This window comes from Marmota marmota, unplaced genomic scaffold (assembly GCF_001458135.2).
Source record: "Marmota marmota marmota unplaced genomic scaffold, marMar, whole genome shotgun sequence".
Lineage (NCBI taxonomy): Eukaryota > Metazoa > Chordata > Mammalia > Rodentia > Sciuridae > Marmota > Marmota marmota.
This window is the reverse complement of record NW_026000164.1, coordinates 2,936,541-2,948,450: the sequence shown is the minus strand read 5'-3', so window position 1 is coordinate 2,948,450 and position 11,910 is coordinate 2,936,541. Positions and strand designations below refer to the sequence as shown.

At 55.0% G+C, this 11,910-nt stretch overlaps 3 protein-coding genes across 3 annotated transcripts in view; 1 reads left to right on the top strand and 2 right to left on the bottom strand.

Annotated features, from left to right (window-relative positions):
• Kcnh2 (potassium voltage-gated channel subfamily H member 2) overlaps positions 1 to 836 on the bottom strand; it is a 64,949-nt gene extending 64,113 nt beyond the window's left edge. The window contains exon 1 of the mRNA XM_048786716.1: positions 753 to 836. The gene's annotated coding sequence lies outside the window, so the exon portion shown is untranslated. The remainder of the gene's footprint in view (positions 1 to 752) is intronic.
• Nos3 (nitric oxide synthase 3) overlaps positions 1 to 1,696 on the top strand; it is a 19,814-nt gene extending 18,118 nt beyond the window's left edge. Inside the window, exons 25-26 of the mRNA XM_015493678.2 lie at positions 747 to 941; positions 1,077 to 1,696. Of these exons, the coding sequence (XP_015349164.1) occupies positions 747 to 941; positions 1,077 to 1,238 (357 nt within the window). The 3' untranslated portion in view covers positions 1,239 to 1,696. The remainder of the gene's footprint in view (positions 1 to 746; positions 942 to 1,076) is intronic.
• Positions 1,697 to 1,832: 136 nt separating this feature from the next.
• Atg9b (autophagy related 9B) lies at positions 1,833 to 9,654 on the bottom strand. Its single transcript, XM_015493679.2, has 15 exons — positions 8,978 to 9,654; positions 8,792 to 8,835; positions 8,593 to 8,657; positions 8,227 to 8,388; positions 7,492 to 7,633; positions 5,445 to 6,004; positions 5,175 to 5,369; positions 4,838 to 4,991; positions 4,463 to 4,642; positions 3,695 to 3,931; positions 3,367 to 3,500; positions 3,111 to 3,207; positions 2,801 to 2,924; positions 2,578 to 2,718; positions 1,833 to 2,415 (listed from the first exon to the last, which is right to left on the bottom strand). The coding sequence occupies exons 1-14, from the start codon at positions 9,522 to 9,524 to the stop codon at positions 2,591 to 2,593; spliced, it is 2,769 nt and encodes a 922-aa protein (XP_015349165.1). The 5' UTR covers positions 9,525 to 9,654; the 3' UTR covers positions 1,833 to 2,415; positions 2,578 to 2,590.
• Between the last annotated feature and the right edge of the window lie 2,256 nt (positions 9,655 to 11,910).

Genomic DNA, 11,910 nt, shown 5'->3' with positions numbered 1-11,910 from the left:
CCACGGAAGAGAAGCAGGTCGATGTTGAAGGCCAGGCCGCGGCTGAGGAAAGCCGCACTGCCTCCCCAGGGTAGCGGGCAGCGGGCGGGCAGCAGGCCCTTGTTGGCCAGCGCCACCTGGTAGTTGGTATAACGCAGGATGCGATGGTGGACGTCCAATTCCGTCAGCGGCCGAGGCTGCACGCATAGCCCCCCGCTCCTCTGCAGCTCCAGAAGGCGGGACTGCACTTCCGCCCAGGGCACGGAGCTGAGCTCCTCCTAAGGAGAAGGGCCTGGTGAGCACTAGCCGTCCTGATTCTACTCCACAGTGATGCCCAAGCTCAATGCACCCTCACGGGCTGCCTACAAACGGCCACAAACTCACCAGTACCAAAGCTAAGCCACTTATCCTCCATCCCCACCTTTGGATTTCTGCCTAACCCTGTGCTAACAGAGCCACTTCCTACTTAGTTCTGTCCTATTCTGAATTGCTCTGCTTCTCATCATCCCTGCCACTCATGTGGCCATTAGTCACTGCTTCCTGGTGACACCATTAAATTCCAGGTATGGAAGCTGCCTTCTTGGCTCCTTAAGGTCAGGTTTTTCTGAGCCTCCCCTCAGAATGACTGGCCAGTCTTGGGGGAATCTCTCCTTCCCATGTCCAGTATGCTTATCACGTTTGGGCCCCTATCCTCACGACCTACTGCCTGGGCAGGCTTTGAGACACTCAGCCACAGTCACGTTCCGCCCCTCACCCGCATCCCCCAGACCTACGTGCAGGACGTCCTGAGGACTGAGCTGGCTGCTGAGGTGCACCGCGTGCTGTGCCTCGAGAGGGGCCACATGTTTGTCTGCGGCGATGTCACCATGGCAACCAGCGTCCTGCAAACTGTGCAGCGAATCCTAGCGACAGAGGGCGACATGGAGTTGGACGAGGCGGGTGACGTCATCGGCGTGCTGCGGGTGCGAAGGGCCGAGGCCCGGGGCCAGGGCGGGGGCAGTGCTTGACCGGGTGAAGGGGCGGGGCCCGGGACAGGTCCGATGCAAGCCTCTAGGTTCTCGAACCCTGTTCTGATAAACTGAGCTCTTTTCCCGCAGGATCAGCAACGCTACCACGAAGACATTTTCGGGCTCACTCTGCGCACTCAAGAAGTGACAAGCCGCATACGCACCCAGAGCTTTTCCCTGCAGGAGCGACAGCTGCGGGGCGCAGTGCCCTGGGCGTTTGACCCACCAGGCTCAGACACCCTCTACCCTTGATGGCCCTCTGGTTTTCCACTCCAGTGCCCAAAGATAGAGGCTATCACACTACTGTCGGTTAACCAGGGCCAGCCACCTCCCCTCACCTCTTAAAGGTGCCTTCTAGCACCTGTTGCAAGGCTGCAGAAATCCAGCCTTATTCCTCTGGGAATAAGAAAAATTCTTCCTCTCCAGACTGGCTTCTGGCAGGAATCTGCCTAACTCTAGAAGGCCCCTGCCAGCAATGGTATTGGGGGGGGGGGTGCTTACTGCTTCCCTGCCTTGGTGTGCTTTAGGTGAGCTGTAGATTCCCCCTCCCCCTCAGGAAGGAGTATCACCTTTAAAGTCTAAATCATTCAAATATTTATTATTGAAGAGTATCGTGAGACTGATGTTATGAGATCATCATGCCAGATATTATGCGATGCCTAACCCAATCCCTATGGATTACAATTATAAAAAGACAAGATTTGTTTTAACTTGTTTAGCTGTGGGGGTGGTAATTCTTTGACAGCCAGTCCTACACACTGCAGGTGACCTAGCACTCTAAAACCATGGTTTCCAGCCAATCACAGGCAATTCTCCTGTGTTGTTCTGTTGCTCTTTATTGAGAAAGCAGATGCAGCCCTCAGCTGCCAGGAGTGGGGCATGCCAGAGACTACTGTCACACAGCTATGAGCAATTTTTACTGCTTACTTCACACAGGATAAGAAGCCACACCTACTTCCTCAATGCTGAAGTCCAAAAGATCAGCCCTCCCTAGTTTTTCCACACACAAGGCCCCATTTTCCCCAAGTCTTATGGGAACCTAAAGGGGAGGCTCCTTTCCCCCAGAGGGAAGAACCCCCTGCCTTGCAGACCACATTCCTCACTGTCTTTCTAATACTTAGCCTGATCTCCATCTGGGCCCCTGAACTCCATCTTGTTATCAGAGAACTTCTTCCCAGATAACTGCTCTAAGACAGCCAGTTGGGGCACTGTCTTTTAGCCCCTTTATATGGGGACTATTCCTTAGACTGGTTTCCCCATACCACAGGCATCACCTCCTTTCCTACTCTTTTCCTGTTTTCTGGGGCCAGTTCCTTATTGACCCCCAGGTTCTGCCCAACTAAAGCATCCTGGACTGTCGTCTGTAGGGCTCTGTGTGTCCTTCCATGACACCCATCCACAATCTCCTGTAGCTGGAGAAGCCAGGAACCTGGGGGTGGAGAAGACTCTTGATAGAAATCGAAGGATCTAGGTCCTAGAGATGACCATCCCCTTTACTCCAAATCCCACCAGTGTTCCCGTCCCGCTACAACTGCTCCAAACCAATTTCCTCCTCCTTCCTTCCTTCCCCTCCAAAGCAGACAATACTGACCTGAAGAGTCTGTTCAGTCAGTGCTGGGGACCTGGCCAGGCTCCTTCAGGGTGTCTGTGGTCTCTTGAAACCCTCTATGGAACAAATTCCGGACCCTCTGGGTTCCCCACTGCTGTCTGGGACTGGAGGCAGGACTGGAGCCTGGTGACAAAAGCCGTCAGCTGGGCAGTGCCATGATGTTCAACACCTAGTAACATCTGCCCCTGCATCCCAGCCTCCTCACCATCACTGGACCAGGATGGCTTCTCCTCATCGGGCGAGGCTGGCTGTGAGGGACTAGACCAGGGCCTGGATGGGGAGGAGGCTGAAGCCTCGCCCCACAGTTCCTGCTGCTGATGATGATGAAGCTAGATGGATGAAGAAGAATGAGGGGCTCCCTCCTGCCCAAGGGCAAGGCCAAGCCCCTGGGCTAGGTACAGAGGGATAGCAGCTCTTGTCAAGTACTTTCTCAGACTCTAGGCACCCTTCCCTCCACTCTATCGTATTAATCTCCTTTCTCCCCATATTTCTCTTCCTGACACCCTTGTACTCACCTGGTGTAGGTAGATGGCATGGAGACTCATCTCAGCAGAAGCAAGCTCTGGGAGCTGGGCCACCTTCTGGCTCCCAGTGCCTCCTGGGGACACACAGCTGGAACACAGTATGCAGAGGTCAAGAGACATGCTCTTTTCCCCCAGAGGGAGGGTCAGACTATAGTTCCTCTTTCAAATCCCTTTGCACCCAGCTCCCTCCTTCTGCAGAATCAGCCCCAAACAAGATTCCCCTGCGTCTCAGGTCTCCACCCTTCACCTGGGGTCCTGAGCAATGCGGGAAATGGAGGCAAGAAGGCTGGCTGTGGCGGCAGCTGGGCAGGGGGCTGTGGGGCTCAAGTCCCTTGGAGGTAGAAACGGATTCCCCAGGAGGTTGGCCAGGAAGGCCTCCGGCTGAACAAGAGAAGAGGAAACCAAAAGGGTCAGAAGAGAGGACAGGAAGGAAGGGGGTAAAGGAAATCTGAAGAATGAAGAAGAGCAGGCTGGTTGGGCCAGCCACCAGGTTAACACAAAAGTGAAACGGGAAAAGGGGAAGGCTGGGACCAGGGGTGGGAAGGGCAGAAGGGTAGGACAGGTCTGGGACTCACCAAAGGTGAGGTGCAGTTGCTGAGCACCCCTGGAGTTGGGGGGCTTCGAGTGGAGGTAGCGCTCCAGGCAGCTGCATCTTGTTGTACCCGTCCCCGAAGGTGCCCAAGGAACTTAGAGCTGTGCCCTGGTGGACGCCATTGTGGGTGTGCCAGCGAGAAGCGCATCAAGGAGAGCTCAGTCTTTCCATCCTCTGCACGCTGAGACAGGGAGGCTTCTGTCTGTCCCTCCGAGAGCCACTGTAAGCAACAACAGTCCTTCAAGATGCTAGACACTGAGCCTCTGGGGAGTAGGTGGAACAGGAAATACTGTTCCATGTTCCAAGTGAAGGAAACAGAGCTGAGACAATGACTTCAGGATCATCCAGAAAAGCAGAGGAGCAGGACCTAGGTCTAGACCCAGCTTCCAAATACAGACAGTCCCAGTGCTATAGATCCAGGCCCCAGGGAAAAGGGATGGCTGTCCTCTCTAAACTTAACCACTGGCCATCCCCCCTCTCCCAGCCTCTGTGAGGCCCTCTGCTCCCATTTACTGCCAGCAACTCTGTAAAGGGTCTACCGATGTCATCTCATTGTCATCCTTACACATCTACACTCTGCTTACTCTCCTTGCCTTCACCTGGTAAAGACACTAAGGCACCAGGAAGTGAAGAGATTGCTCAAGGTCACAGGTAGCAAGCAATGGAGCTGGGTTGAAACCCAGGTCTGCTTTGGGTGAGACAAGCAAACTCCTACCCAGCATAACCCCACAGGACAGAAAAGGGCTCTCACCTGAGGGTGGCCATGGCGCTTCACATCCATAAGGGCAAATGAACAGATGTCCCCAACCCCAGCCACATCCACAGTGAAGTGATGAAAAAAGTCAATAATCTCCAATGCACGAGGGCGAAACCAGAAAAGCAGAAACAGCGGGGTGAGGAGTGGGGACAGGAGCTCCTCCAGGAGAGAGACCTGGGGAAGCAGGAGTTGCTGAGGGACCCCCCCAGTGATCAGGGTTAGGGAGCCCCCAGGGACACTCGCCAGGGCAAGAAGCCTCCAACCTAGGCACTCGGTAGGCTGGAGGTCCCTGTGTGGCCCATTGCCTCTTCCAGCCAGACCACCCAGTGCCGTGTCACCTCCGCAGCCGCCTGTGATCCCGACCCTTACCGCTCGGTATTGCAGTAGCTGCGCCATCTGCCCGTAGGCACTGGCCCTGCCGCCAGCGCTGGGATCCTCTGGGAGGTAGTGCATGTGCGCCAGGGCGGCCTGCAGCTGGAGCTGCGGGGGACGCCCCTGGCACTGCTCTTCCGGAATGAAAGACCTGGAGGGCGGGGTTTGGGGTGGGGAAGGGATCTGGGGTTAGGAGAACAATGGGTGGGACAGAGAGATGGGGTGGGCGCTAGAGGTGGGAGAGGTTAGGGTTCGCCAGCGGAAGGGGTCTCATTCAGCCCCTGGTCAAAAAAGGATACACCACCACCACCACCCCGGGTATGTGCCGTCCCACCTGGCCACGGTGGCTGTCACCCCGAGCGCAGTCATGGTGGTGAGTACGTGTTCTACTGCGAGCACGTCCTCATCATAGATGGTGAGCACCAGCAGCGCTGCGAAGAGCGCGCCAGAGAAAAAGACGAGCTGGCGAGCCAAGAGCGCGCGCAGGGGCGCCGGGGGCTCCGCGGCGCGCAGGAAGGCCATTGCTGGCCTGTACGCGCGGGCCAGNCAAGTGCGCGCGCAGGGCGCCGGGGGCTCGCGGCGCGCAGGAAGGGCCATTGCTGGCCTGTACGCGCGGGCCAGGCGCGCGTGCAATTCATGTGGCAGCTCGTTGAAGTGGCGCAGCTGCAGGCGCGCCAGGCGGGACCAGCGGCGCGCCCCGAACGCGCCGGGCTCGCGTCGCAGCAGCTCCACGTGGCTGTAGAAGGCGTGTAGCACCTGCCAGGCCAGCACGAGAGGGCTCAGCGCCAGGTTCACGGCAGCCAGCAGCAGCACTGTGCGCCCCAAGCGCGAGGCCAGGGCGCCCCGCTGGTCGCTGCGCTTGTAGGCATCAGGCAGCTCCCAGCCTCCACGGAAGAGCGAAAAGGGACCACGGAAGAGAAGCAGGTCGATGTTGAAGGCCAGGCCGCGGCTGAGGAAAGCCGCACTGCCTCCCCAGGGTAGCGGGCAGCGGGCGGGCAGCAGGCCCTTGTTGGCCAGCGCCACCTGGTAGTTGGTATAACGCAGGATGCGATGGTGGACGTCCAATTCCGTCAGCGGCCGAGGCTGCACGCATAGCCCCCCGCTCCTCTGCAGCTCCAGAAGGCGGGACTGCACTTCCGCCCAGGGCACGGAGCTGAGCTCCTCCTAAGGAGAAGGGCCTGGTGAGCACTAGCCGTCCTGATTCTACTCCACAGTGATGCCCAAGCTCAATGCACCCTCACGGGCTGCCTACAAACGGCCACAAACTCACCAGTACCAAAGCTAAGCCACTTATCCTCCATCCCCACCTTTGGATTTCTGCCTAACCCTGTGCTAACAGAGCCACTTCCTACTTAGTTCTGTCCTATTCTGAATTGCTCTGCTTCTCATCATCCCTGCCACTCATGTGGCCATTAGTCACTGCTTCCTGGTGACACCATTAAATTCCAGGTATGGAAGCTGCCTTCTTGGCTCCTTAAGGTCAGGTTTTTCTGAGCCTCCCCTCAGAATGACTGGCCAGTCTTGGGGGAATCTCTCCTTCCCATGTCCAGTATGCTTATCACGTTTGGGCCCCTATCCTCACTACCTACTGCCTGGGCAGGCTTTGAGACACTCAGCCACAGTCACTCTTAGCCATTTGTGCTGTCACCAAATTAGTCTTCCCATGACTCTGGCTTTGACCATGCCCTAAGGCAACTGTGCTGTCAGACCTCATCTGGAGGTCTGTAAACCTCATATTAACCCAGTTTCACCCAGCTTCCCCAGACCAGCTTAGTCAAATCTTTATGAGCCAGCCTTTCCAGCTCATCCCAGTATCTCCCCTTCCCTGGAAGGAATGGGAGAGAAGGAAAAAGAAGGGGGATTGTCAGCAGCCTCCAAGAGGATCAGAGCTCCTACTCTCCTGTCTATTCTGCTGGCCTCTTGACTTTCCCCTACTCTGCACCTGAAGCCTCCCTACTCCCAAGCCTTCTAGAACGCCTCCCCTTGCAGTGCAAGAGGGCTGTGCCTGCGCCAAAGGCTCTGGAATTTTGAAGGGGAACAAGGGAAGTGGGCCACAGAAGGTATCTTGAACAAAGAACTCAGATTTGGAGGTGGGAGTGGGAGCAAGGAAGGACAGAGCCTGACCAGGAGATGGTGACAAAGCCAACAAAGTGGCTTATTACAGTGGTGGTGGTAATCACCCAATAGGCCCTTGGAGGCTCCGTTTCAAGCCAGCAGGTTGATTTCCTCATTGCCTGGAGATGCCTATTGCTTTCCCAAATCCTGAACTGGGGCTTGGAATGTCCTCCCCTCTTCCTGTCCTGACCTTCCAAGCCCAGCTCAAATTCCTCCTGCTCTAGAAAGCCAGGTGACAACCCTTCCTCTAAACACCCATTGTTTTTACCACAAGCATGTGACTATAAGTCATCTTATGTGACACATCTAAACAAAGGAAGTTCCATGAGAGCAAGGACCATGTCTCCTAAGTGGAGGTGCTCACCACTTACATTACTCTTAGTCCAGGGCAGGTGTCACAAGGCCTTGCCCTTTCTGCTGTCTCCCCAGGTAGTGCTTCCATCCACATGGCCCTTGCTCTTTCTCCTGTGCAACCCCTAACTCCTGCCTCTCTCTTCTGCTCACACTCTCAAGGCAGACATGCCTGTGTAGCTTACCTGGGGGATGTGCAGAGCCTCCCTGTAAAACACCTGGATGTCCCAGTAGCTGAAGAGGTTGCAAACTGAGCGAAGCAACTGGAACAGCCAGAAGCCAGCAGCCAGGACCAGGAGGAAGACCAGCAGGGGGCTGGCATGAATCCTGTATGGGGTTGGACAGGTTGTGGTGGAGAAACACGGGAAGCCCAGAGAGGAGACGGTCATCTGGAGCAGTGGCAAGACCAGCAGGTCTCAAAGTGGGTCCAGGGAGGCGGATCCCCAAAGGGGCCCTTACAAGTGTCTGCAAAATCAACACTTCTTTGCAAATCACACCAATGCTTTCTGCTCTTTGAATTCTCATTCTCCTGCAAGTGTGCAATGGAGTTTTCCAGAAACCACAAGAAATTTCACATCACACTGACAGCCTGGGGAGTGTGTGCTTGCACATTCCTAGGTTTTAAAGCTGCCCTGAGGCTGAGGGTGTAGTCAGTGGTAGAGTGTTTGCCTAGCATGCCTGAACCCCTGGGTTCCAGCCCCAGAACTACAAAAATAAAGTTAAAGTCCTCTGCTTAAACTTCTAATAAGGTAAACATACATAAATATGAATCTCTTAATCATCATCTACTTGAGCTACTCCATCAACTTGAAATGTGTTTTAAAATACACTTAGTCCTGAGACCAAAAATTTTGGGAACTGCTCATCTAAACCATCCTGTCATCTTGACCTAGCCACAGTGTTCACCAGCTGTCACTCACCTCTCTGCACACTGGGCTGAGGATAGGATGGCATCTGACAAGCTCACTTTGCTGTGGAATGGCCCAGGCCTTGTGCGGTTATTTGGTTGGTTGGCAAAGAGAACATTGTAATCCACACATCGAAGAAGGAAGGTTGTGAAGCCGACAATGAAAATGAACTGTCTGTGGAAGGTACGGGGGTGGGACTGTGATGAGCCTGAGGGCAGGTGGGCTTCTGCCCCGCCCACCACTAGGTGGGACACACACACACACACACACACACAGCAGAGCCAGGGCCTGCTGGGGGCAAGCCTGGGCTGGGCTGGGAGCAACAGGCATTATGGAGAAAGCAGAAGATAATGCTCGGGGCCAGGGTCAGCTTCTCACCCCAGCTGGAAGACATCCTCCAGCAGGATGCAGGCAAAGCCACTTCGCTGGCGGTAGCTATAGATGTGGCAGTGGTGTTAAAGACACCTGAGGCACAATGCAATGGGCTCTTCTTGAGGACCCTCCCCTCCCACAACCCTTCCCCACCCAAGGGACCCACTCCCTCCGTGCTTCCTCTGAAGACCAATACAAAGGATATCTTGGTGAAGAAGCTGTCCAGGTTCTGAATGTGGTGCCAGGAGCCTAGGCAGGAAGCACAGCACATCAGGACTGAGCGCTGACCCCTGAGCAATCAGCTCTCCACACCCTCAACTCATGCCAGAGGCCCACAGGGCTGAGCCATGAAGTTCCTAGTCCCCCCACCTATTCCCTGCCACACACTCACCCCGGAGCCCTTCAGGCACATGAAGTAGGGGCTGCTGCTCCTCCCCTTGGAGGGGTGAGTCTTGGGACCCCTCAGGGTCACAGTCCTCCAGCCGCTCATAATCCTGCTCAGGGATCAGAGGGCCTATCCGCAGCCCAGGAGGGTCTTGGGGGCACCGGCGTGAGGGAGGGGGAGTGACAGAGGCCAGGGGTGGGGTGGAGTGGGATCCCCAGGAGGAGGAAGCAGATGCGGGTGTCGATGCAGGTCTTGCCTGTGTTGGGGGGGTAGCTGGGATGGGGAGGGCACTGTGGCCAGGCTGAGAGGCCTCTGTCCCCTGCAGCACTGGGCAGGAGGACCCCAGGGCAGGAGGGAATGGTGAGGAGGAGGAGCTTCTTGTACGAGGGGTAGGGGACAGAGAGAAGAAGGAGACCCTCCCTCCCCCAGGTCTTCGACGCGGAGGAGTAGGGGGCAGCAGGGGCACGGGGAGCAGGGGCACTGAGCCAGGCCCCAGCTCTCCCCAGTGCCCCAGCCGCCCCCTGCTCCCCCCCCAGCCCATTCGGCTCACCATCAGGCTGCGGCTTCTCTTCTCCTGAGGTTGGAGGGATGGGGCTGTGGCTCTTCCCACAGAGATCTATAGAAGTGAGCAGGGACTTCAACCAGGACAATGACAACAACAGTACAAGGTGACTCAGGCTGGGCAGGCCTCAGGCGTCCCAGCTCTCAGTCACCTGTGTGATCACTCACACCCCTTGCAGGGCAACCTGGGGCCAATCCTCTCAGGGCCCAGCCCCCATACCTGGGAGAGGTGCCAACTTGGAAGGCAGGGACTGGGCATGCACTGGGACAAGAAGACAGTCTCCATCTTCAGACCTTGAAGGGGCTAGAGGTAAAGAAAAGAGAGCCACCAAAACAACAAAGCAATAAAGTGGAATCTCATTAAATGATTGTAGGACTTTGAAGCCAAGATGTCAAATCTTCCTTTTTTCCCCTCAGTGCTGGGGATCAAACCCAGGCACTAACACGTGCTGCTAGGCAAGCGCTGTACCACTAAGCTATCTCCCCAGGCCAAATCTTCCATTTCTTAAAATCATATCTCCTCCCTCTACGCCCACCTACAGTTATCAATAGGAAAATGCTTTAAGAAAAAAAAAAAGAAAATGGTTTTATTTGCCTGAGGGTGCTAAATAAAGGAAGAGGGGAGACAGCCTGAGTTTGCAGCCAGACGGGGGGAAAGCAAGAAGAGGAAGGAAGTGAAGGAAGGGATGGAACGGCAGCTATCTTGGATTTGAAAAGTAGTGTGGGGAGCTTGGAAGTACCATTATGTATATTCCCTATCCTCTTGAACCCTAATGCCCTCTGATTCAAGTACTGATCCAGTTTCTAGGGCCTGAGCAATTTAAGGGCTAAATTGGCTTCAGAAGGCAGCTGGAAGGATAATTTGGGGACCCAGGAAAGAGCTGCCTGAGTGGGGTTCTTGTGGTAACCTCAGCAAGGAAGAGGAGGCCCAGGCAGCTCGTCTGGTGGCTTGCCCAACGCCATTCCTGAGGCCCTGAATCACCAGGTGTCCTACTGAAGCCCATGCCTAGGATGCTGACTCAGCCAGCAGATGCCAGGCCCCCAGGGTCAGGCCCAAGGCCTGAGACAGGGACCAGTATCCATGACATGGAAAGGAACACAGTGGTTCCTAGATTATTTACTGGAGGAGTGTGGAGGTAATCATGGATCTGCCCACAAAGTGAGCCCAGGAGTACCTGTTTTTCTGTGTCTCCTTCTTGGGAGGGGCATTGTTACAGGACTTGGCATAGCTTTATGGCTGAGCAGGAGGCAAAGCTATGAAAACAAGACCTAACTCCTCTATAGGTGGCAAAGTGGAATCCCACATTGTAGGGGGCTAGGAAATTCTCAAAATCTTTCTGTGACACCAGTCAAGATGGGTTATGTGGGGTTTTCGTCTTGTCTGTCCCTCACCTTACTAACATCACTCACTTGGTACCACAGATATTCCATCCTACTTACATCAGGGCCCCTCCCCATAACCCCTGAACTTGTCAGCCCAAGCTCAAACTAACCCGACTGGGTTCTACTCTAAATTCACCCACTGATCTTCCTACCACCATCCTCAATTCAAGTCAGTTGCAGGGTGTGGTGGTGCATGCTTGGAATCCCAGCAACTCAGGAGGCTGAGGCAGGAGGAACACAAGTTCCAGGCCAGCCTCAGCAACGTGAGAACTTGTCTCAAAATTTAAAAAATAGAGAAAAAAAGAAGGGCTGGGGGTGTAATTCAGTTAAATTCCAGACCACACACAAATAAATAAAGGGGGTGGTAGAGGGCCCCTGGGTTCAATCCCCAATGGTGGGAGATATAAAGTCAATTTATTACAGAGGGCACTTTTTCCTGCCAGGTATTTGGAGGGGAAGGGAACAGAATGAATGAGTCAGAGCCACTACCCACCAAGAAGTCACACCCCCAGTGGGAGGAGCAAATATGCAAACAAATAATTACAGCTCTGTTAAAACAGAGGTGCAGTGCTGTTCCCAGTGCGATTGGAGCCTCAGCAAGTCGCTCAGACCCGGCTGTTTGGGAGATGGGTCTGATAAACTTCAGGACCTCCATACTAGAAGTTCTCAATAATTGAGAAGAAGGAGTGTCCCAGGGGATGCCACACGTGGGGAAACATTTGCATTTTATTTTTTTATTTGAGATAGTCATCACTAAGTTGCCAAGGTTGTCCTCGAATTTGCGATCTTCCTTCCTCAGCCTCCTGAGTAACTGGGATTCCAGGCGTGCGCCACCGCATCCGACTCTTGCCTTTCGTTTATTTTTGTTTTTATATCCCACGGTCGATTTTTGCTCATTCGCTCCCCGCCCCCAGCCCGCCCCACTCCAGAACCAGCGCTGTACACTCCCTAGAGACCCCAGGACATCTGGACGGGAGACATCTGGAGATCGTCAG

Coding starts and splice junctions, on each gene's coding strand:
- Atg9b (XM_015493679.2), bottom strand. CDS start 9,524: ATGGTGAGCCGAATGGGCTGGGGGGGGAGCAGGGGGCGGCTGGGGCAC. Junction 2,925..3,110: donor ATGCCATCTACCTACACCAG/GTGAGTACAAGG, acceptor TCATCCATCTAG/CTTCATCATCATCAGCAGCA. Junction 2,719..2,800: donor GCCATCCTGGTCCAGTGATG/GTGAGGAGGCTG, acceptor TTTTGTCACCAG/GCTCCAGTCCTGCCTCCAGT.